The following is a 23,898-nucleotide window of genomic DNA, read 5'->3' on the forward strand; positions in this document are numbered from 1 at the left end:
ACGAGTATATACGGTACCCAGTTTTTATTTTTATACTAAACAATTCCTTTAAGTTGAATTTGTATGTAAGATGAAACATATACATTAACATATTAAATGGAACAAGACAGATGTTTCTCTTAACATAGAATTTACTGTTACCTTTCTATGCTCTGTTATCCAGAAAGTTTCAAATTACGGTAAGGCTCCCATAGGCTCCGCTTTAGCCAAATAATCCAAATGATTAAAAATGATTTCCTTTTTCTCTGTAATAATGAAACAGTACCTTGTACTTGATCCAAACTAAGATATAATTTATCCTTATAAGAAGCAAAACCAGCCTGATGGGTTTATTTAATGTTTATATGATTTTCTATTAGACTTAAGGTATCCAAACTACAGAAAGATAATTTATCCAGAAAACCCCAGGTCCCAAGCATTCTGTATAACAGGTCCCATACCTATAGATTACCCATGTCACAAATGATTGGTTTTCACACAGTCCCAATGAAATTGCAATTGTAAATGACTTCTAAAATGTGGTATATGTGCACAAATATACAGATATGGCATCTGTTATCCAGAGCTTATCCATGAGCTTTCCCCAGTGCGCCATTACCATTAATACGAAAAGCCCATAGCAGTACAATAGAATGCAATTCTATACTAGAAGCATACTTTACACTGCAAAACATAACCCCCAGAAAACCATATATTATGGGCACAAATAAGCAATGCAGAGCTGAAAATGCATTAAACACTTTCTTAATGCTCACACTGAGCAATTATAATTTTGTTTTAGAAAAAAAATTCCTAAAACAGTAAAAAAAAAAAAATGAATACAAAAAATTGTACTCACTTGTCCATTTGTGTGTGTGTCATCTGTTTGTAATTTGCATCAGTGTGTCACTAACCTAGGTGAAAGCAGTTTGCTAAGATTTTTGCATACTTAAAAAATAAAAATAAATAAACCTTGAGACAATTTACATTGCTAAAGTTGTAATCCATAGCAACCACAGGGAAATATAGTCTAACAATTCAGTATCATTGCATTAAATACAATGATTTAGGATGATACCTGTCGTACATAATATATACGGTATTCTGGTGCCAGACTAATGGGCTATAAATAAAACAAATTCTTTTTTGTGCAGCTGTTCGTGCTGACCGCATGAGGGGAGGGCGCAACAAGTTTGGACCAATGTATAAAAGGGACCGAGCTTTAAAGCAGCAGAAGAAAGCCTTGATCCGTGCGAATGGTATCAAACTAGAGACTGTCCCACAGATAGTGTCCCCAGCTCAGAGTGACTATGCTGTCTCCACCAACATCCACACTATTCAACCTGTGGCCAAAAATATTCCTCCTAACCCTGCCCCAATGACACCTGTTGAATATGACAGAGGGCCTTATGGACCCCCACCACTTGGAATGACTATGCCCAACCACACGCCTTTGCCAAGCTATCACTACTCCTCCTTCCCAAGCCGTACTATTAAATCTGAATACCCGGACCACTACACAAATGTCCATGATCCCACCACAGTGGGAACTTATGTGTATCCTGAGGCCTACCCCAGCAGCTCTCCACCTGATATTCCAGAGGTGATCCTTAAGCTACTTCAGCTGGAGCCAGATGAGCCTCAAGTAAAGGCCCGGATACTATCTTGTCTACAGCAGGAACAGAGCAAAGTTCGGCAAGAAAAGCTCGATATGTTTGGCCAGATGTGCAAGATGGCTGATCAGACTCTCTTCTCCATTGTAGAGTGGGCAAGAAGCTGTATTTACTTCAAGGAGCTAGAGGTAATTTTTTTTCTGTACAAACAAGATGTTTTAAAATATTTCATTAGTTGTTATGTTTAATTTGCTGCACAGAAAACTAGAGAAGAGTAAAACAGGGGCCATATGATGTGGCATAATGACGTGGCAGCTTTGCAGGTAGCTAATTACATGCCGTGTTCTGGTTGTTGAGGGTTTTGATTTGGGGCAAATTATAATTTTGCTGTGTTACAAGCATGTATCATAGCTTCTTTTTTCCTCATCAGAGATTTTAACTTCATACTGACGCCACATAGGTGATGTATTTGGTAAATTAGCAATAAATCACTAATTCGATTTGAACAGTCACCTACAAGTTAGAGAACAAAAGCAAAGATCTGATTGGTATGGGCAATATCACCAGAGACGTTTTTCTCAGCAGATGGCTTGTCTTTATGTTTAGTGTTAGCCTATGCATAAACACACCGTGGCTTTGGAGACTTAACTTGATTTCACCACCCAGGCGGTGTGCTATATTGGACTTATATGAGTATAAAGTATAGTGGCCAAAGATCAGATCATACAGCGAGGTCTTTGGAGACCCATTGGATGATGACCACTTCAGAAGTTAAGACAGAAGTCCACAACTGACAGGATTTTCAGACCTACACAAAAGATACCTAGCCAGTTATTAGTTGGACAAGCAGGTTGGTGGGCTCCTTTCATGGGCCAACAGGCTGCTTAATAGGGTTGCCACCTTTGGTGGATTGGTAATGCCAGATGTGGGACTGATGACACTGATTGCCATGTCATTAGTTGATCGCCATGTCATTAACTTCAATGTCCTTTCCTAATTTGGAAAACCGAACAGGAAGGTTTCACCCGGACAGCCCTTCCAAATACCTGGATGTCCAGGTGAAATCTGGACAGGTGGCAACCCTACTGCTGAAAGACTTTTCAAGTTTTCTCAGAATGTATATTTCCTTAATAATTGGAGAAGAACTTGAGATTTCTCTCTAGATGGACCCATCAGTATTATTTTTTGGTCTGGTGCCACCCTAGGCACTGAACCCAATGATGCCCCACAGTACTCCAACTGCACATGCGTATGTGACATCACTTGCGTGCACTTGACATCACTTTGTCTGCGCCACCAACTACAGTACGTCTCACCCCCCTCTATCTCCACCAGATTTATACAGCAATTTCTGGCGGCGGCAAGGGGAGATTGTCATTGTTTTTTAAAAGAAAAAATAAACAATTTTGTATTATTATCCCAGAGCCACCGCTGGGATAGGATCGGGTGTATAGCACAAGGGTCCAGCATTAGGAATATTAATTCCCAGGGCAACATGGCACAGAAAAAAGCCAACTCAAGACCCTTTTCTGCCCTTGCAGCTCCAACATCCATCTTATCCAAAATATTTTAGTAGTATCACAGATTTTCATTAAGTCTCTAGTTGCATTATGGGGATTTTAGTTTTCAACTGGAGAGTTACAGGTTGAAGTAGATATATGAACAAAGCAATTGCACAAAGTCACAAAACCACAGATTCATGCATGGCAATAAAAACCAAGATGAGTCAATAAAATATTGATAGAAGGAAAAGGTTAAATTACTAGATTAAACTACCCTGTTGTTTTCCCTGTAATCTCTTCCTCCTCCTGTGTTCTGTAAACCTTATTTATATTGGCATCCACACAGCATTTCACTATTCCTGGTATTATTTCTGCCTCTTGAAAGAGGGTGAGTTTATTTTCATTGTTAATACACAGAACATAACACTCTGTTCCCATATGACGCATCAGATGTTTTACATGCACCTTTGCTACGCTTAGAGTTTTGATTCATTCCTTAAAATCACACTGGAGACAGCTGGGCAGCACAGACAGTGTCACGGGTCAATGCCTGAAATTCATGCACATGTTTTCCACTTGGGGTGGATTGTGGTAAAGTAAGGGTATCTAAATACCCGGCTAGAGTCCTGCGCAGATGTATTTTCTTATACCCAGGGTTGGACTGGAGCCTTGGGGGCCCACCGGGGCTGCAAACTTAATGGCCCTCCTTGTAGTCCCTGGGGGCCTCCTCCTGACCTCTCATTCCCGGGCCCGCAGCATACATGCACGGACACGGCACCACGCAGGATCATTTCTTTATGGGGAAGCACATATTGCAGGCTGGGGTCCATAAGGACTGGGGCCCTTTGGCATTTTCCCGGTGTCCCGCCGGCCCAGTCCAACACTGCTTATACCTGTACCCAATCCATAACCGCTACCCATCACCCACAACCCAGACCCGCAACCCTCAATTTTCCCCCCACTGATCCGCTACCCGAGCCAACTCCTAATAGGCAAACTAACCTTCCAACCCTCTAAACCGGAAGATTTTTTTGGCAGGGGGGCCCGGTGCACTCTAGTTACGCCACTAGTTATTCCTTTTGTATGAGTTTAGATGTATCGGATTCATCCTTTATTTTTGTAAGTCATGAGAGTCATGTGGTAGAATCTTCAGATATATCACTTTTACAATGGGTGTGTGACCCATACATATTAAAGAAATTTCATATTATGAATCTTGAACAAATAGGTCAGTATTTATATCTGTGCCATTCATATTTTGCTGCATGGGGGTATATTTTCATGTATGATTACTACAGTTTAATTAGTAAAAAAATAACAATGAACTTATACAGTGCCATGCAAAGATATTTAGACTATACAGGCACATAGAAGATTGTTTTTTAGCAGGGTGAGCCTGGGGGTAAGTTTTACTAATGTGCAAAACTTCTCTTACCTGCCGTCTGTTACCACCAACTTTTGAAACTGGTGATGCGTCCCCTGTTCTCACGTCTATGCTACAGACCAATTTTTCTCTGTTTACTGAATTAAAAATTCTACACTGCAATAAATATCTAAGGAAATACGAAAGCATAATTTCTAAGCTTTTTAGCATTCAATTCCACAATTCATCATGTAGTTGCTAAAGCATCTTTTACTGCATTAACAACTTATGCAGTGGCATTTCAACATGCACCCCTGTGCCACCACACAGCCTTTAACTGACTAAATTCTTCTTTATGGGATTGCACCCACAACAGAACATACAGAATAAATGCTATATGCACATAAAATGTCTTCAAGTTGTAAATGATACTACAGGTATGGGATTTTCTAGTAGACTCAAGGTATGAAGATCCAAATGACATTATCTGAAAATCCCCAGGTCCCGAGTATTCTTTTTCATAATTTTTTAGAATCTGCTGCCGTTCGCTTTTTTGTCTTTTTTTTTTTTTAAAAAAAAAAACAGTAAGAAGTCTCGTAAAACAATATAGTACACTGTAACAGAAAATTTGGGAGTTTGGTAAACCTTATTCCAAGGAGAGGATCAAACGGTTTACTCTCCATTGTGTAAAAACCTCCAGACTAGGCTAATCCTTATATTAAGCACATTAACCCCCCCTTTTAACTTTATTTATTTTTAATAGACACACATTGCTAGTTTATCCATACTGTAAGGTCACAAGAGTCCTGATAAACCAATTATGTTTATTGGCTTTTGAGTGATGATTTAGGATTCATTTTCAAATAGAGAAGCCTGGTGTCAAAGCATTATCTAGTTTTGTGAGCACCCAAGAGAGCAGAAAAATGGAGCATTGAGACATTGCAGATGACCCTGTTTAGCCGTAGAGAATCAATATCCAAATACAGAGACTTTACAGCAGGACAGAGCTGGGAATTGCCCATCAGTCTCTTTCTCTCTCATGAACAGCAATATAGCTTTGTGCTGCTTTACTTTTTAATAGTTTGGCAAACATCTCCCATAGATTCCATTTCAATCAAAGAAATAACAATTTCCCTTTTCTCTGTAATAATAAAACAGTACAGTGTACTTTATCCCAACTAAGGTATAACTGATCCCTACTAAAGGCAGAACCATACTATTGGGTTTATTTAATGTTTGCATGATTTGGTAGACAAAAGTATGGAGATCCAAATTAAGGAAAGACCCCTTATCTTAAAAACCCCAGGTCCCAAGCATTCTGGATAACAGGTCTCATACCTGTATTCTAAAATGATCCTCAGTCAGTAACTGTGAGTCTTTTAGTGGAATATATTTCAAACCACAACATTCTGTTGTGCCAGCATGGTTTTATGCAAATGGCCAGACAAATTACCTTTTATAAAGGGGTGAGCTAAACCCTATACTTTGGGGGTTAAAGTAGCTAAATTTGCTTAGATTTTGCTAAAGTGATACTGACCAATTTCCAGAATGTTTGGGACCTGGGGTTTTCCAGGGTATTTCTGTAATTTGGATCTTCATACTTTGTCTATTAAACACGATTTAAAAATTAAATAAACCAAACCATTGTTTTGCCTCCAACAAGGATTAATTAAAAGTATGGACCTTTTCTTCAGAATGCACGGGACATGGGGTTTTCCGGATAACGGATCCTTCCATAATTTGGATCTTCATACCTCGAGTCTACTAGAAAATCATGTAAGCATTAAATAAAACCAGTAGGCTGGGTTTGCTTCCAATAAGGATTAATTATATCTTAGTTGGGATCAAGTACAAAGTACTGTTTTATTACTACAGAGAAAAGGGAAATCATTTTTAAAAATTTGCATTATTTGGATAAAATGGAGTCCATGTTAGACAGCCTTTCTGCAATTTGAAGCTTTCTGGATATGGGATTCTGGATAACGGATCCTATACCTGTATCTTAGTTTGGATCAAGTAAGACGTCGTGTTTTATTATTATTATTATTATTAATATTATTATTACAGAGAAAGATTATTTTTTTTAATTCTGAATTATTTGGAAAAAAAAAGTCTATGTGAGCTTTCTGGATAACGGGTTTCCGGATAATGGAACATTGCCTTGTGCTTGATGGTAAACTAGCATAAATCCATTTTTTAATGTGTGTGTATTTTTAATTGTCTTGAGTCTTAATCCAATAATCCAATAATTGTTTTAATCCAAATTACAGATTACAAATGATTTATCTGGAAAATCTCAGGTTTTAATTCCAGTTTATAGGTCAGTCTGCATCTCAGAATATATCTACACATTATAACAAAGATTAATTTTGAGGTGCATTGTCTCTTTAAACAAGAGGGATTTCTACTTTAAAGTTGTAGGATACGAGAAATTTCCGTTTCAATCTTTAGTGTTGCGAAGGCGCCCGTGTTGGATTTATGAGCAGCCCCACTGCAAACCTTTTGTTAATCAGAGGTTACACTTTACCAACCACCTTGAAAGTGAAAGTACAGCATTGATGTACATCTCAGGGAAAAGCTAACAATATGTGACACGAAATGGATGGATGGCACATCGTTAGCCACAGAGCCATTCTGACCTTGCAGTTGCTGGAAACTTCAGACACAGGGAGAGAGCAGAGTTGACTGATGTGAGGTGCCAGCCAGTATTATTAGAACTGTGCACTAGTTGCATAATATTATGTGTGACTGGCACTTAAACATGCTGTGTCTTAATATTTAGCTTTAGTATGTTTATATTATTATAATATGCAGGGTCAGAATGGACCAGCGTGACAACAGCCGATTGTGTCTGTGTGTGTCTGTGGGGTCAGACTGGAGCCCCACCGGGGCTGCAAAATGCAGGATCCTCCTGGCAGTCCCTGGGGGACCAGGCACGCTCCAGCCTGTAACGCCTACAGAGGCAGTGTTCAAAATGCAAAATTGCGCTCTCTGTGCCAGAAAGGCAGAAATTTCCAGTTTAAAAACTAGAAATTCGACTCAAAGTTACCAGGAGCAGCTTTTTGCCGCCCCTGGTAACTTCTGGGGAGATGCTGTCTGAGGCAAGGTACTCAACGCTCCTTCGGGGGCACCATCCTGACCTCGAAACACCAGGCCTCAGTGTGCACATGCGTGAAAGATGCCACAACAGTGGCTCTTCATGGAGCAACTGGGGAAACAGGTCTGGGCCAGCCGGGCCCATATGGGCCCGGGACCCACCATTTATTTCCCTGGTGTCCCGCCGACCGAGTCCGACCCTGTGTGTGTTTGTGTGTGTGTCTGTGTAGCTGGAATAGTGGGCCCATGGATGACAGCCCCAGGTGTATCCCTAACACCCCAATCTGACTCTGATAATGTAATATAGTAGTGTAATGCACAAGTAGAAATTATAGGTCCTGTGTCATCTCCAAGGGCCAGTTACAACACACTTGGACCTACTTCCCATTAATATGAACTTTGTATTGTAGTTGTAGAATCTCTGAAAAGTTGCTTAGAATTAGCCATTTTATAAGAAACTAAAAGTAAACTTAAAAGTGAACCATCAGTTTAATTTATCCTATTTTGTTTTCCTGTCCTCTACTTCTGCGTTCCAATGAATTAGCCACTTCAATAATAAACTTGAATGCTAATCTTAATTGTGGATAAATTTAAAATCTGTGATTTTGGTGAATAAATTTATTTGGGTTGACTGTTTCGCTTTCCTTACTATGATGATAGCACACCAGTTTCATGGGTCTTTCTTTATAATAAAATAGGGTATTGCACATGCCTTTTTCCATATCCTATAGTGAAATGGGGATATGTTGGTCCAACCAGTAAAAAATTTAACTTTCTGTTCACGTTACTAAATGGGAATCAATGGATAACATTATATATTACCTATAACCAATTACATTATACCATGTTACTGTTTATATAGAAAGGCTAGTATATTTCTCCAGAAGAGGTGTCTAATCCAAATTTTGAAATATTATTTCCTTTGTCTCTGTAATTTGGCTGGGTGTACAGTGCTAATGCTTGTTCTTGTTGCAGTTAATAAGTGTGCAATTGGGTCAAAACACAGGAGTTACTACAATTATAGCCAAGAGGGGGGGAATGCTGAGAAACATACTTGACAAAGTGCCTAGCTCGAAACATGTTGTGTCGAATAAAGCACTGATTTTGCAGCAACCCACTGTGTTGGACTGAAATTCATCACTTTCTTGTTCTATTCTCTAGCTCTGGCCAGCAATGAATTCTGAAAATCAGTGACAGTCATATGCAAGTGTTACAAGGAACAATTCCTGCAAAGTCTTTCAGCAAGGGATTTATTGGATACTATTCTGGCTGCAGCCTTTGAGAAACTTTACAGGGCACCCGTAAAATAAAAGGGGAAACATCTCCAGGATAAATAATCCAACTCAATAGCCAATACAGAGCTGTAAACATATATAAATATTGAATAGGGAAATATATTTACAGTACATAATAAAGAGAAAGGTGATTTGCCACATTTTCTCTGTATGGAACTCCGATCTTCATCTTTTATCCTTATATTGATTTTGAACTGACAATGCCAGTAGATAAGCGGAGTTTAGACCCTGAACAATCAACCTAGGCATTGAATGAGCTGCTCTGACACTATCCAATGAAGGAAGAGCTTGGCTGCAAGCATGCCGTGCAATTTGGTAATTCTTGTATTCACACTGAACACACAGAAACTCAAGGGCCCATTTTGTTTTTGCCACTTGACACCTTTCTGTGTTTGAGTACTAGTGTATAAAGCAGATGGCAAACACTTATCATCATGTAGCCATATGTTGGGCTCTGGAAAAAAATGCCCTTCCTCTTCATTCCAGACCTAGACTTTGGCTCAAGTGCTGTTAATTGCTGAATTTTGTATGGGAGCATTTTGGGGAGTGCTGGCAAGTGGACATATGGATATTGTATAGGGTTCACTACTTGGGGGAAAAAGGCCCATTAACTACTCTGCACTATAAAGCTACTCTTCATATTTTGATTCATATTTAATATATAGAATGAGTTGCAAGTTAATATAAATATCTTGTAATGCTTGTTCATGTCTATAATAAAGTGATTTTTTTTGGGGGGGGGAAGACATTTGGATATTAAAGAGGCTGGTTTTAAATGCAAGTGAAGAAACAGCCTGGCGTTGCATTAACTAAAGAGTCAGAATTGACTGGGGCAAAAAAGTGGCATTAAATTGCAGTAAAATGTTGGTTTACACCAAAAAGTAACTTCAGACATTCACAATCTTTTGAACCCAAATTATTTTAACTCAAAAATGTTTTTTCTTTAATGTCAAAAGGTTGGAGTAGCACAATTTTGCCATTTTCAATTCTGGTGAAAGCTCAGTGCCATTAAAACATACACACAAATTCATTCTTCAACGTCACAGGGAAAATCAATGAAATCCCAAAACACAAACAGCTGCCACATTCCTGAAATGAAGCTAAGACTTGCGAATCTCACGTCCTTTTGACATTTAATTTTTTTTGTGTGTAAAATGGCATATATTGCCTATATATGTGTTCTTCATACCCTACTATGAATGCGTGTCAAGCATATATAAAAATGCAGTGAAACTGAAGTGCAACGATACACAGTTCTGGACACACCTGAGTGCAATCAGGCAAAATAAAACTGAATTAATTAGCCAAAGCATTTAGGTACACCAAACCTTTGCTTTAAAAAGGCACACACACATATACATGCCTTTAGGGCTTAGGCTCTTAAATGATAAAGCAACTTTAATAAATGATATCTGAGAAAAGATTTGGAAAAAAAGATTTTTTTTGTTGGTGATGGTTCCCCTTTAAAATGGGTGGTGAATGCGTTGGAAGGGGTTGGGTTGAGTTACTTGCTACTGGCACTGGGGATTTTAAAGTAGGGGAAAGATTATCAGAGTTCAGATATGACTTTTAAAGAATAAGCCAGGGGCAATAAAAATATACACATGTATGGGACCCAGGGGTGTAACCCAAAATGTACATTGGCTTAGCTACAAGATATCCCCACGTTGCTGTATGCTGTTTACAGGACACCGCAGAGTAAAACAAATGTCCAACATCAGGCTTGAAGTAAAGACAGTCATCATCAGGTAAGGAGAAAGACAGAGAAACCTAGCAAAGTATCCATAAATCATGAAGAATGAGATGAGAGTAAGTTGGTACAGCCTCTGCCAGTTGGGCACATAACATGCTACCTGCTAGTCAGACAAAAATCTGTAGACTACACCCCTACCTGACTGCTAGCAATCAGTAAATCGATCTGAATAACGTGAACAGATTTTTACATTAGACGTGACTATATCCTGTCAGGATCTGCTTTGTTTTACAGGTTAGGTTGGTGGGAGTAGTGTACTGTACAGACTTTAGCACCTTGCTTATATTCTAAAAGGCTGCCCATACACGTTCAAATTTTAGTCTTCTTCCAACGAACTTCTAGATATTGATCGTATGATATTCATATTTCAATTCTAGGATTAAAGTTGGAAAACTATCAATTGTGAGTGAGAATACATCAATAAAGGGTGATTACTAAGTACTGCCGGTTCCTGGTCTGTTACTAATTTCTAGAAATCGAATGCTTATCACATGATGGATGGTGTGTGTTGAAACAGCAGGTCTACACTTATCTGATTTTTTTTCACTCATCCTTCTCTGATTAAACTATCAATTCCGACAACTTTGTGCCCACATACTCAAAGACAAAAATCGTACAAAAGTTATGCCCAGGAAACAGTAGTGAAGTAGGGAAATGTTCACCATGTAACATACGTATAGTACGGCGCTATACGAAGGATCGATCAGGAGTGCTCCTGACGAAGATCCCTGTGGGGGATCGAAACGTTGAGGCTAAATAGAACTTTTTTGTTTTTTGCAATATAAACCCTGTGAGTGCTGCAAGCTTTCTTTCTATTGCAAATAATCAGTGCTGGCACCCAGGTAGTATCTGAGTCTACGGAGTGCACCATTGCTTCTGATATATATATATATATATATATATATATATATATATATATATATATATATATATATATATATATATATATATATATATATATATATATATATATATATATATATATATATATATATATATAGAAAGAAAGACCAGCAACACCAGGGTTTTGCAAAAAATTGAAAAAGTGTTATTGCATATGTATCGGATACATATGCAATAACACTTTTTCAATTTTTTTGTAAAACCCTGTAGTAAAACAGAAATCAATTATGGGGTAGCTGCTGTCTATACAGCGAGTACTGTGCACAGGTCCAATTAAACCAAGGTAAATATCAAAGACATGCACAGTTTCTCGCTTAAAAACATTTATTGGTGCATATTAACCACAAAAACTAACATGTCAATGTACAATTCACACACACCACAAAGCAGTGTCTCCCCCCCCAGTCTGCCTACCTGTTGTTAGCCACACCCTCCTGACGCGTTTCGCGCTATTGGGCGCTTCATCAGAGGAGTTTTACTTTTTGTAAAACCCTGGTGTTGCTGGTCTTTCTTTCTATACATATATGTTTCCTTACCGTGCACCCAGGTATTGTTTCCAAACGGAGTGCTGTCCACAACTTAAATAAATATATATATATATATATATATATATATATATATATATATATATATATATATATATATATATATATATATACACACACGTTAGTATGAAGGTTCCTGTTCCTATATGGAATGCTTTTGCATTTTACACGACTATAAATTTATCTCCATAAAAAATAGACATTATTATTCTTTCCTATTGTGTTTTGCATAATTTCCTGCACAGGAACAATCATGGTTCTTATGTTTCCTTGAGCATAGTGGACCATGAGGATATTCATACAGGGACCATTGTACCAGCTGAATGGTGTAATGAAAGCAACATGCTTCTACAGCTGCAAGGTTCACAAGCAAGAAACACATCAACTGATGCTAAAACGGAGAAAATGATGTATAGTACTTCAATGGTGACGGCAAAGTAGACTAGCAATATTGTATGATTTAAATATTTTACACTTTCTGCAAATATTACTATATTGTGAATAATCCAGTTTTTTACGTACCAAGTAAAAAATAAACAATTCATTTGTAGAAATAGGAAACGTTTCTTGCAGTGTATTGTGTTTATATAAAGTGTTTTTTTATAAAAGTGCAAGAAAAGTGCAATCACAAGTTCCGACATACCGTAACTTTTATACCAAATAAAACCGTTATTGCCAACACATAAAGATATTTTAAAAAAAAGTGAACTGTAATATTACACAAGTTTACAGGTATGTAATGCAACTTTGGATGTGAATTCTGAATGTCAGGAAACTGATAAATACTGAATAGCCCCACAGCTTCTCCCAAGACACGTTGCCCATATCAGGTTTGTGCATAAGTAGGCCTATAATAGTCTTCATGATTAGATTTTTCGCTATATATTAACTTCCGTTTAAAATTTTGGTTTTGACACTGCAATTTGTGAAACCAATAAAAAGATCGGTGGAAAAAACACTACCAAACTAAATGAAGGAGCTGCGTTGATCTTTTGCAAAGTGCAAAGAATGACATGAGGGGGCACATTTATCATGGGTCGGATTTCAAGGGTTAATAAACCCTCGAAGTTAAATCCTTCGAATATCGAATTATTTTTTGCGTTTTTGCGTAATCGGTTTCCCTCATACCTTTTCTAACATACGGAACATTAATTATATAGTGGGCTAATGTCTTTATTAAGGTTCCCTGGACATGTGTTATTAACAGTTGATATGTAATGTATTTGCTGCAACATATAACATAAAGACATCCATTCAATTTTAAATTTCCCGCTGTATGCAAATTAACCTGAGCGCAAGACCTCTAGCGAATTTGCTCTCTTTGGCGAAGTAACGCTAGCAATAAGTCTCATGTGTTCAGTGCCCACGCTGAAACTCCTCATTTTAGTGAATTAGCGTTTTCTGAGCGAATTTTCGCCTGGCGAAGTGTAGCTATTGGTGTGAAGCGGTCGCTGGCGAATTTTCACTGGTTAGTGAATCTGCCCCTATGGGAGAAGGCCTTTCCATAATTTGGAGCTTTCTGGATAATGGGTTTCCAGATAACGGATCCCATACCTGTACTTTTATTATAACAGAGAAAAGAGGAATCATTTTTAAATAGTGAAATTATTTGCTTATTTTATACAGGCCTCTCCTATTCGTATTTCAGTCTCTCATTCAATTCACTGCCTGGTTTCTAGGGTAATGTGGACCCTAGCAACCAGATAGCTGCTGAACAAAAATCGAAATAATTTAAAAACCACATAAAATAAAAAATAGTCGGCCAATTGCAAATTGTCTCAATATCACTCTCTTCATCATCCTAAAAGGTAATTTTAAGGTAAACAACCCCTTTAGGAATGAGTTTACATTCAGTAGAAAACACATATTCTTGCATGATTATCATTAGTACTCTGCAATTGTCACATAAGCTGCTGAAGCTTAAATCTTGCTGTTGTGTGGCCATTGTGACTTGTCTGCAAGAATTACTATATTAAAGCCCAATTCAGTGGGTGCTTAACATTTAATGAAGGTTATGACACGGTCACCAAGAAGAGTGACCTTTATGACCGCTACTTCATTTTGAACAAGAGTTTTAAGGCAGAAAACAGAACGAGCTTACGAGATTTATTGTTTCATTTGGGTTTTGCTGCTCCTGTCATTCTGCTGATGCATAAACACCAGGCTCTACTGGGGCATCTGGGTCTAAAGGCTTATTCCATTGTGTCTCCTAATTAGGGATGTAGCGAACGTCGGAAAAAAAGTTCGCGAACATATTCGCGAACTTGCGCAAAAACGCGAGCGGTTCGCGAACGGTTCGCGAACCCCATAGACTTCAATGGGAAGGCGAACTTTAACATCTAAAAAAAAAATTTCTGGCCAGAAAAATGATTTTAAAGTTGTTTAAAGGGTGCAACGACCTGGACAGTGGCATGCCAGAGGGGGATCAAGGGCAAAAATGTATCTGAAAAATCTGCCTGTGTGTGCTTGGAAGAGATAGTGTAGGGGGAGAGCTGTTAGTGATTTCAGGGACAGATGATAGTAAGTTTGCTGGCTAGTAATCTGCTTGATACTGCTCTGTATTGGAGGGACAGAAGTCTGCAGGGATTTGAGGGACATTTTAGCTTAGGTAGCTTTGCTGGCTAGTAATCTACTGTTCTCTTTAAACAACTGCCATACGTTGACCTTGTAGGCATTGTTTGCCCAGTTTTTTTGGACGCAGCCACTGAAGCACAGTTGCCAGAAAAAATATGCCATATAAATGCTGAAAATAGTCATTTTTCGCCATACGTTGACCTTGTAGACATTGTTTGCCCAGTTTTTTTGGTTGCAGCCACTGAAGCACAGTTGCCAGAAAAAATATGCCATATAAATGCTGAAAATAGTCATTTTTCGCCATACGTTGACCTTGTAGACATTGTTTGCCCAGTTTTTTTGGTTGCAGCCACTGAAGCACAGTTGCCAGAAAAAATATGCCATATAAATGCTGAAAATAGTCATTTTTTGCCATATACGTTGAGTCAACGTATGGCAAAAAATGACTATTTTCAGCATTTATATGGCATATTTTTTCTGGCCTCTGTGCTTCAGTGGCTGCGGCCAAAAAACTGGGCAAACAATGCCTACAAGGTCAACGTATACACTACTACAGCGGTGGATACGGATTACGTAAAATATATTATGGCTGCTTGAAAAAAGTCACTCCGGTGTTTTTTCTGGAGACGGTAATATTATGAATATTTAGACAGAATGTGAACAAGGTCACACAGCTAGATGGCGGGTTGAAGAAAACACTGTGCAAATAATGCCTACAAGGTCAACGTATACACTACTACAGCGGTGGATACGGATTACGTAAAATATATGAATGCTGCTTGAAAAAAGTCACTCCGGTGTTTTTTCTGGAGACGGTAATATTATGGATATTTAGACAGAATGTGAACAAGGTCACACAGCTAGATGGCGGGTTGAAGAAAACAGTGTGCAAATAATGCCTACAGGGCAAATAATGCCTAAAAGGTCAACTTATACACTACTACAGCGGTAGTAAAATAAAAAAAAGTAAAATAAAAAAAAAATGAATATTAAAAAAAAAAAATTAAAGTTGGTGCTGCTGAACTACTAGGAGCAGCAGATTAGCACACCAGTCCCACTCCCCAACACTGCTAGACTAATAGCACTGGGCTCTTATAGTAGTAGTAGTAGTAGTAGTAGTAAAACAACAAAAAAATAAATAAAAGCAGTCCTTACAAGGACTACTGTTATTGCAGCAGTCAGCAGATGAGATCAGAAGCAGGACAGCTGCCCACTGCAGCTACATACAGAGCACTGCAGTAGAAGGTAGATTACTAGCCAGCAAAGCTACCTAAGCTAAAATGTCCCTCAAACCCCTGCAGACTTCTGTCCCTCCAATAACAGAGCAGTATCAAAACGATTACTAGCCAGCAAACTTTCAACTGTCCCTGAAATCACTAACAGGCAGCAGCTCTCTCCCTACACTATCTCTTCAGCACACACAGGCAGAGTGAAAAAACGCTGCAGGGCTTCGGTTTTTATAGGGAAGGGGAGTGGTCCAGGGGAGAGCTTCCTGATTGGCTGCCATGTACCTGCTGGTCTGGGGTGAGAGGGCAAAAAAAAGCGCCAACAATGGCGAACCCAAAATGGCGAACGTCGCGCGACGTTCGCGAACTTCCGGCGAGCGCGAACACCCGATGTTCGCGCGAACAAGTTCGCCGGCGAACAGTTCGCGACATCTCTACTCCTAATGTAGTATATAGGGCTTTGCCATCAAGAGTCATTGTTCTGCCATATATATAAGTGCTTTGCTATAGGAATATTGTTCTATGCAGGCTAGAGAAATGGCGTATACATAACTCAATTAAATGTAGATGGCAATAGAGAATATCACAATTCAAGCGACACACAATGCAGACTCAAGTTCATATGGAGTAGCCAGAAGTAGACTCCTCCATACCTCGTCTCCATATATTATTATCATGTAATTATAAAGCTCCTACATATTCCACAGTGCAGGTGCAGTATATATAATTTGATTTATATAGTGCTACTTATGATTGCAGCATTACAGTAGAACAATAAATTAACAGGGGCTATTGCAATAATAATAAATACAATAAAAACAAAGCACAGTTGCATTTAAAGATTAATGATTTGGAACTATGTATTAAAGATACAAGAGGAAGGAGGTCCCTGGCCATTAGAGCTTACATACAGAGAGAACATACAGACACAAATATTACTTTCTGCAGGTTACAGTGGGTAACAATTTAAGTGCAAGTTCCCAGTTCAGGTGTTATGTGAGTGCTCCAAGAGTGACTCTTTCAGCTTAGTTATGAAAAGACCAAGGGAGAATTCTCTCCAGAGGAATTCAGGGATTCCAAATGCAAGGAGCAGCAAAAGAGAAAGGTATAAGGTAGGATACAGCTGGGGGGGGGACTAAGCAGTTGCTCTGAGAGGAGTAGGGGAGATTAAAAATGTATGCAGACACAAGAGAAGAGATGAAGTGGGGTGCAGTGGAATGAAGGGCTTTGAAGAGTATAAGAAGCCATGATAAGGTCTAGTGGTGGAGGGGCCAGTGCTCTCTTGGAAGAGAGGGGGAGAATTCTGGCCACAGTATTTAATATTGTAGTGGGATGGGAGTTAAGGAGACAGGTTAGTAAAAGGTTAAAGTAATCTCTAACCTGACAGAAATCAGCATTAATGCATGTTGCTGACTGGTTCTGAGCAGCTCTATAGAACATGTGCTAATATAGGTGAGACAGTGGCACCAGGAAATGAAAATGCCATAAAAGTAGACATACACAAGGTCTGAAAGGGAGGCCTGAAAGCTGCATATTGGTTTGTTCAGGCCTGGGACATGGCTGAGCAGCCATTAAGTAAAAAAAGACTTGAGATTAGCAATGAGGGACCATTTGCCCCTTTGGGGCCAAAATTCACTGTTTCGCCAGCAGCAAACTTTTTTGTGATTCTGGGCTACAATTTATCCATATGGTGTGTGTTGCCAGAAAAAAAAGTGGACCCTGCAGACATCCTTAAAGGGCCCCGTTTCCCAAAAATATTATCCCCAGCCAAAGGTGGGGGCTAATAGCTGGCATTCCGGTTGGGGGTAACAGTAGTTTTTTTTTCTGCCCCCGCCAGCTCACATCGGGCGGGAGATCCCGGTGCGAGAGCCATGTCGTGCATAGAACATTAGCATATTGCTCCCTCCCGGTGCAGGTGGCTTAGCGCTGTTACCCCCAACCAGAGTGTGGGAAAGGTGCCCTTTAAGTCACTTCTTGGTTTCTCCATCATGTGATTGGAACCCTCCCAAGCCTTATCCCTGTCTAGATAAGGGGGGTGTGGTCAAACTAGCAAAGCCGCTGTCCTTTTGAAAGAAATTGGCAACATAGGCAGTGGAGGGCACTTAAGTAACCCTTGTCCTGTCATCCTTTTTTCACCAGTGCATTTTTGGAGAAATTTTGTGGTTTTCTGCCAAACAGCACAATTTTTGTGTTCAGTAGACAAGTACATATGTAATGGGCATACAGGGGTACACTCAGATCCTACCCACAAACTACACCCTTGGGTTCAAGATAACCTCGTCAGTTGCAAAATTTGAGCACTTTGCATTGTAGACAAAATACACGGTGCCCAAAAAATGCTGTATTAGGTATATTGCATATGCCAAACTGTCCATAATGCTGAAATATTGAATAATGGCAATATTGAATAATGTCAGGAATCCATCTGAAATGTGTCTGGGTCCATCTGTCATTGGAACAACAAAATGATGTGTTGCTATACCCATTGCCAGTAAGATACAGTGTTTTAATCACAAAACCAGAGCAAATTTACAAAATCACAAGTTTCTCAGAGAACAGGTCATTAATTATGAAATAGTAATTGGCATTCTTGTGTGGATTATCACTGGCGTTCATCAGTGGATTAGCAGTCTTTCATATAGAACCTCGGCAACCAAATATATTCTGTAGATAGCCAATGAAACTCATTTCTGAGAAGCCTTAAGTGGGCTTTGCTATGAATTTTCCATAGGAAATAATTAAAAGCAGTTTACACAATTCTGTTGCCTGATTACAGATAAAGGACCTAATATACTCTCATTATACCACTATAGTGGGGCAACTAAAATGTACAACTTTCCAACATTGGCTCTCCTTTAGTTAGCTCTCCTTTAGTTTAAAACTTCCTTAATACTTTTCTGCAGAAGATGCAGAAATGGACGGATAACAGATCCCATACCTGTATTTTTTATTGAAAAAGGACGTATTCCTCACTAAAACGGAATTCCTTCCTGTACCCCAGTATCCACTATGAAGACAATTATTAACCACACGTTGACAAGCCAGATCCTAATATTTCTTTTTGGGCAGTTTAGCCAGTTTTTATCTTTGCCCTGCTACTGGTACAACGGGTAGGCCCACAGAGAGCAGTTTCTAGAGACCATGCTGCTATCTCACTGGATCAAGATTCATAACAGTCTGGGCAGAAAATCTTTTGTGCCAATGCACCCTATCAAAGGATGGGTACAGCATCCATAGAACAAAGAAGTGAGCCTAGGGTGCAACGCTGGGGGGATGCCGAGTACATACCTCTTGTCTGCATACCCCTAGTTTTGGCCTTGGAGTCCCCCAATTGCCCCCATGTGTGCTCACGTAAGGGGTGAGGGTGGCCAGGTTGCATAGAGCCTGATCCGGCCCAGCCCTGGTTCTATTAATTGCCATAGCCAAAAAATGCATTGTACAACTTTCCAACCTATGGCTAGTCACCAACACTTTAGTTTAAAACTTCCTTACATCTAAAAAATAATGGAAATACTTTTCTGCAGAAGATGCTTTTAAGTCTCTTAGTATCTGTGAACTCTTTTGTAAATGGAGTATTTTAGCGCATCTTTTCTTGTGCAGCAAGTACAGTAAAGTGAGTCTTAACATATGATGTGATGTGAAAAGTCAAGTGATTGCTGCTTTATATTTGGATTCACTACACATAAAGAAAAACAGACAAATAGTACTTCTCAGAAACGTTTGAGAAATCCAAATGGAAAAAAAACTCTATAATTCTGAACTTCTTCTAGTGGGGTCACTAGACTTTTACTCACATATATTTCTTGTCATCTGAGTATAGAATAGAGATTTGTTGAAGTTCTATAGGAAAATAAATAAACAAAAATGAATTGCTTTGAAACTGTACATTAGTGGGGACCACAGAGACAAGTACAAGAGCACTAAGGGGAGCCAAAACATTCTTCTAAGTGCTAATTGAAAAAGCAGTGGTGGAACTACAGGGGGTACCCGTGCCCACACCACCTCAGGGCCCGCTGGACAATTGTGCTGATGTGAATCTGGAGCAAAAAATGCATGGGGGGGCAGGGAGCCCGGGCTGCACGGCCTGAACCCGTGCCCTAGAATGACTAGTTACATTACTGTGAAAAAGTACTTGTGTTTGGGGTTTGGCTGCATTCTGCACCTAGCTCCTAAATGCTGCTCCCTAACTAACAACTAGGGAGCAGGAAGATGCTTGTGTGCATCCCCCTCATGGTACGGCACTACCAAATGCAGCAGGTCTTTGCTTTCCTCTTGGGGTGGAAAGACCTTCCACATATATGTACAGGGCAGGGTGCAAAATGCAAACAACATAACTGGCCTGCACATAGTAAAAAAAACACCTTTGTGTTTTTCTCCTAGTGTAAATGTGCTTGAAAACAGTTAATCCTGTATACCACTGATTAAAAAAGTCAACCAGTTTTTATTAAATTAGCATAACGAAAATTGGTACATACTGACCCTCAGATGATCCACCACATGTTTCATACCCTCCGGTACTTAGTCATAGGTGTCTTTTCTAGTGTAAATGTGGTCATTTCTACTAAATAGTGGGAGAGACTTATCAGTTTCTTATGGGATTTCAGAACTGGGAATTAGCAGTTTTTGGGTTCTGTGACTGAGGGGTTTGGATGCTGTTGCACACATGATCCACTAGGAATAAACTACTGATGTCCATACACAACCGCTAATTCAGGAATTAGGTGTACAGAAGGAGTATGTTGGGGAAAATGCTCAACATCAGTAAATTTCAGACCATTTTATTTCAAGTCCAACTTTTTCTTTAGTGAGTTATTTCATAACAAGGTAAAATTTGTTATATACACCCTTGGATTGTGGGATTTCCCTGGACTAGTACTTTAAGAACAAATTGCCTTACATACAAGGTGCGGTGCTCTTGCTTAAAGGGGTGGTTCACCTTTAAGGTAACTTTAAGTATGTTATAGAATGGTTAATTCTAAGCAACTTTTCATTTGGTCTTCATTTTTTCTTTTTTATATCTTTTGAGTTATTTGCATTCTTCTTCTGATTCACTAACCCCATTTAAAAAAAAAAAAAAAAAACGCTCTGTAAGGCTACAAATGTATTGTTACTTTTTATTACTCATCTTTCTATTCAGGCCTCTCCTATTCATATTCCAGTCTCTTATTCAAACTTGTGCATGGTTGCTAGGGTAATTTGGACCCTAGCAACCAGATAGCTGAAACTGCAAACTGGAGAGCTGCTGAATAAAAAGCTAAATGACTCAAAAAATAATAAAAAAAATGAAAACCAATTGTAAATTGTCTCAGAATATCACTCTCTATATCATACTCAAAGTTATTTAAAAGTGAACAAACCCTTTAATTAATTTCACTAACATGCACGGGATATTAGCTTTTTCTGTTGTTAATAGGATTAATCAACTTTTTGCTCATTTTGTTGTTTTTCATTGTTTGTTGTACCCAATGTATAACTGGTGGGACTGTACAGTAATGAATATAACGAAACAATCTGTTCTACTGTGCTGATCCTATACTTTGTGATTCCTTGTGTTATGGGACAGAAGTCTATTTCTTGAGACAAAGTTCATTGTTCTTGGTGCCTATATAGACTACTACTATCATGTTGTCAGATTTCTATTGTTACTTTACAAGGTTATGTGCATTGTATGTTATGAGGGTATAATATGATAGAGAACACCATTGTGCCATAGCATACTTCTCAGCAATAATGTTATGTCAGAAAAGGTTATCAATTTGTGTTTAGTAAAAGTTATTTTTACTGCATACACTTATGCAGGGGAATCTATTATCTGGAAACCCATTTCCAGTAGAGTCCTATTTAACACTTTTTGCGTCATGGACTGTAGAATCTATGGTGCTGGTACAAAGGCGCATATGGACAGTGTCTAAGATTTTATGTTGCCAGTTTGATCTATGCTGTGGCATCTTCTTTGCAATACGTGGTGGGACAGATCCGTAGATATTATGTAGCGTATACTACTGTGACCCAAATTCAAATGTAAAAAGTTGGGGTTGGGGAGCAACACAAGCATGAAAATAAGGGCTTTGATTGGGTATTAGATAGCCCTATGTGGACTGGTAGTCTACAGGAGGCCCTGTTTAGCATTACGCTTGGATTTTTTGCAACCAAAATTTGCCTGGAATTCAAAAATAGCCACCTGCTTCAAGACCACTGGGAGCAACATCCAAGGGGTTGGAGAGCAACATGTTGCTCATGAGCCACTGTTTTGGCATCTCTGCCTTAGACCAAAGGCCCACTCTCCAAATTGTTTTTACTCATCTTTTCACTAACTTTGTTTGTTGAGTCACATGATTGGGTAAGCAAGAGAGTCCAATGACACCTAGATCATTGGGCGGTTTCCTGTCTAAGATGTCCTAAGAGTGTAATGTGAAACATTTCTACACACCAGAGCACACAGGGGCACTATCCATAATATTCATTTAGTGGATAATGCTGTTGAACCACACAAAAGGCATAAGTAACAAGGCAGACTTAAGACCTAAGGTGATGGTGATTTAATAAGGCATTGTGCCCAAATGGGTATATTTAGAAACTTTCACATCCTTTGTTGTCTGCAAGTCATAGACTACAGGAGCATGCCAATTCATCCTTGAGACAACCCCCCCCCCCATGTATGAAATCTGCTTTTGTGTATCTGTCAAGGCTGTCAAGGCTGCAAGGTGGAACATTTGTGTTGACAAAGGTTGCTTTAATACTTCTTTGAAATTATTTCATTGTAACGTACAAAACAGCACAAAAATGAGGAAAGGAATTCTGTGGCGTTTTATAACTATGGCACAGCACCATGAACAGAGCTTTTTTGCACCGCTATCATTTTTAAAATCACAGTCAAAGTGCTGGAATTTGGGCATGTACAATACTATTGCACTGCCCCCTACCTCAACTGGGTATGGGCAGTCATTTGTGTACCATCTTTGTATATGATCCCAAATCTGACCATGAGGACTAATCTAAAAAAAGTCTAAAATACATTTAATCTCTGATGCATATAGACAGAAATTCAGAAGAGCTATGCTAGAAAGCAAAGCTACTTGTTCTTTCTTAGCATTTCATTATATATTGATATTTGATTTCCCAGATCCTTCACCATTAAAACTTGTAATTTATTATTTATTGTGGACGAAGGGGCTTATTTTTTTTTTTATAGCCCCTTTAAAAACAAAGATATTGACATACCTCATGCTATACTCATAACATTGTCGTTACATAAAATGTAACTTTCAATTTAGGAATCATAGGCTGAGACATAAAAAATACTCATTTATATCCCTGTGGCCAACTATGCATTCAGAACGGCTGTTTTAATAGCTTAGATACTGTCTTAAAATATAGTCAAATCGCAAACAACAGTTTAGATGTTGTTGGTGTCATCAGTGCAAGAAACGGGAACAGGGCTTATAAGGACTACCATTAAAATCCAGAGAGGTTCTGATAAGGTGGGCTACAAGCTGCCAAAAAGCCATAAGTCTAGCACTGGACTGGACACTATAAATTAAGTTTTCGAGTTATTGTGTTTGGTTGCTCACCAGGGCCCACTCTCACACAGCATGTTTCAAAATCTAACAAGAGAGAAGCTACAATTTGGATTTAATGGCTTAGTTATAAGGTTGCATCTGGTTGTATATATGTCCACAGGGACATACAGAAGCTACTTGTCTTTACCAGGGACGCTGCTGCCATGGGACAAGTTGAGAAACTAGCCTCCATGAAATTGACCAGGGGTGACAAAAAGCCATTCCTGGTAACTTAAGTCAAGTCAAGAGTGTTTATTGTCATTTCATCCATATACGTTTGTACAGTACACAGTTAAACGAAACATCGTTCCTCTAGGACCATGGTGCTACACACAACATAGATGTACCAGACAACGGACAAAAAGTGCAAGTGCAAAAATATGCAACTCCTGCAAGACAGGACAGCATAGTGCAGGGACAGGACAAGACAGTGCACACACAGATGTAATATGTTAAGTAAATAATGCTAAATAATGGGTGTATCATTGTG

General features: G+C 38.9%; 1 protein-coding gene across 1 annotated transcript in view; it reads left to right on the forward strand.

Moving 5' to 3' along the window:
• Positions 1-23,898, forward strand: part of LOC108700024 (steroidogenic factor 1) — a 94,554-nt gene that overhangs the window by 31,686 nt on the left and 38,970 nt on the right. The window contains exon 3 of the mRNA XM_018232865.2: positions 1,134-1,780. Coding sequence (XP_018088354.1) covers positions 1,134-1,780 — 647 coding nt within the window. The remainder of the gene's footprint in view (positions 1-1,133; positions 1,781-23,898) is intronic.

Source organism: Xenopus laevis, chromosome 8S (genome assembly GCF_017654675.1).
Source record: "Xenopus laevis strain J_2021 chromosome 8S, Xenopus_laevis_v10.1, whole genome shotgun sequence".
Classification (NCBI taxonomy): Eukaryota; Metazoa; Chordata; class Amphibia; order Anura; family Pipidae; genus Xenopus; species Xenopus laevis.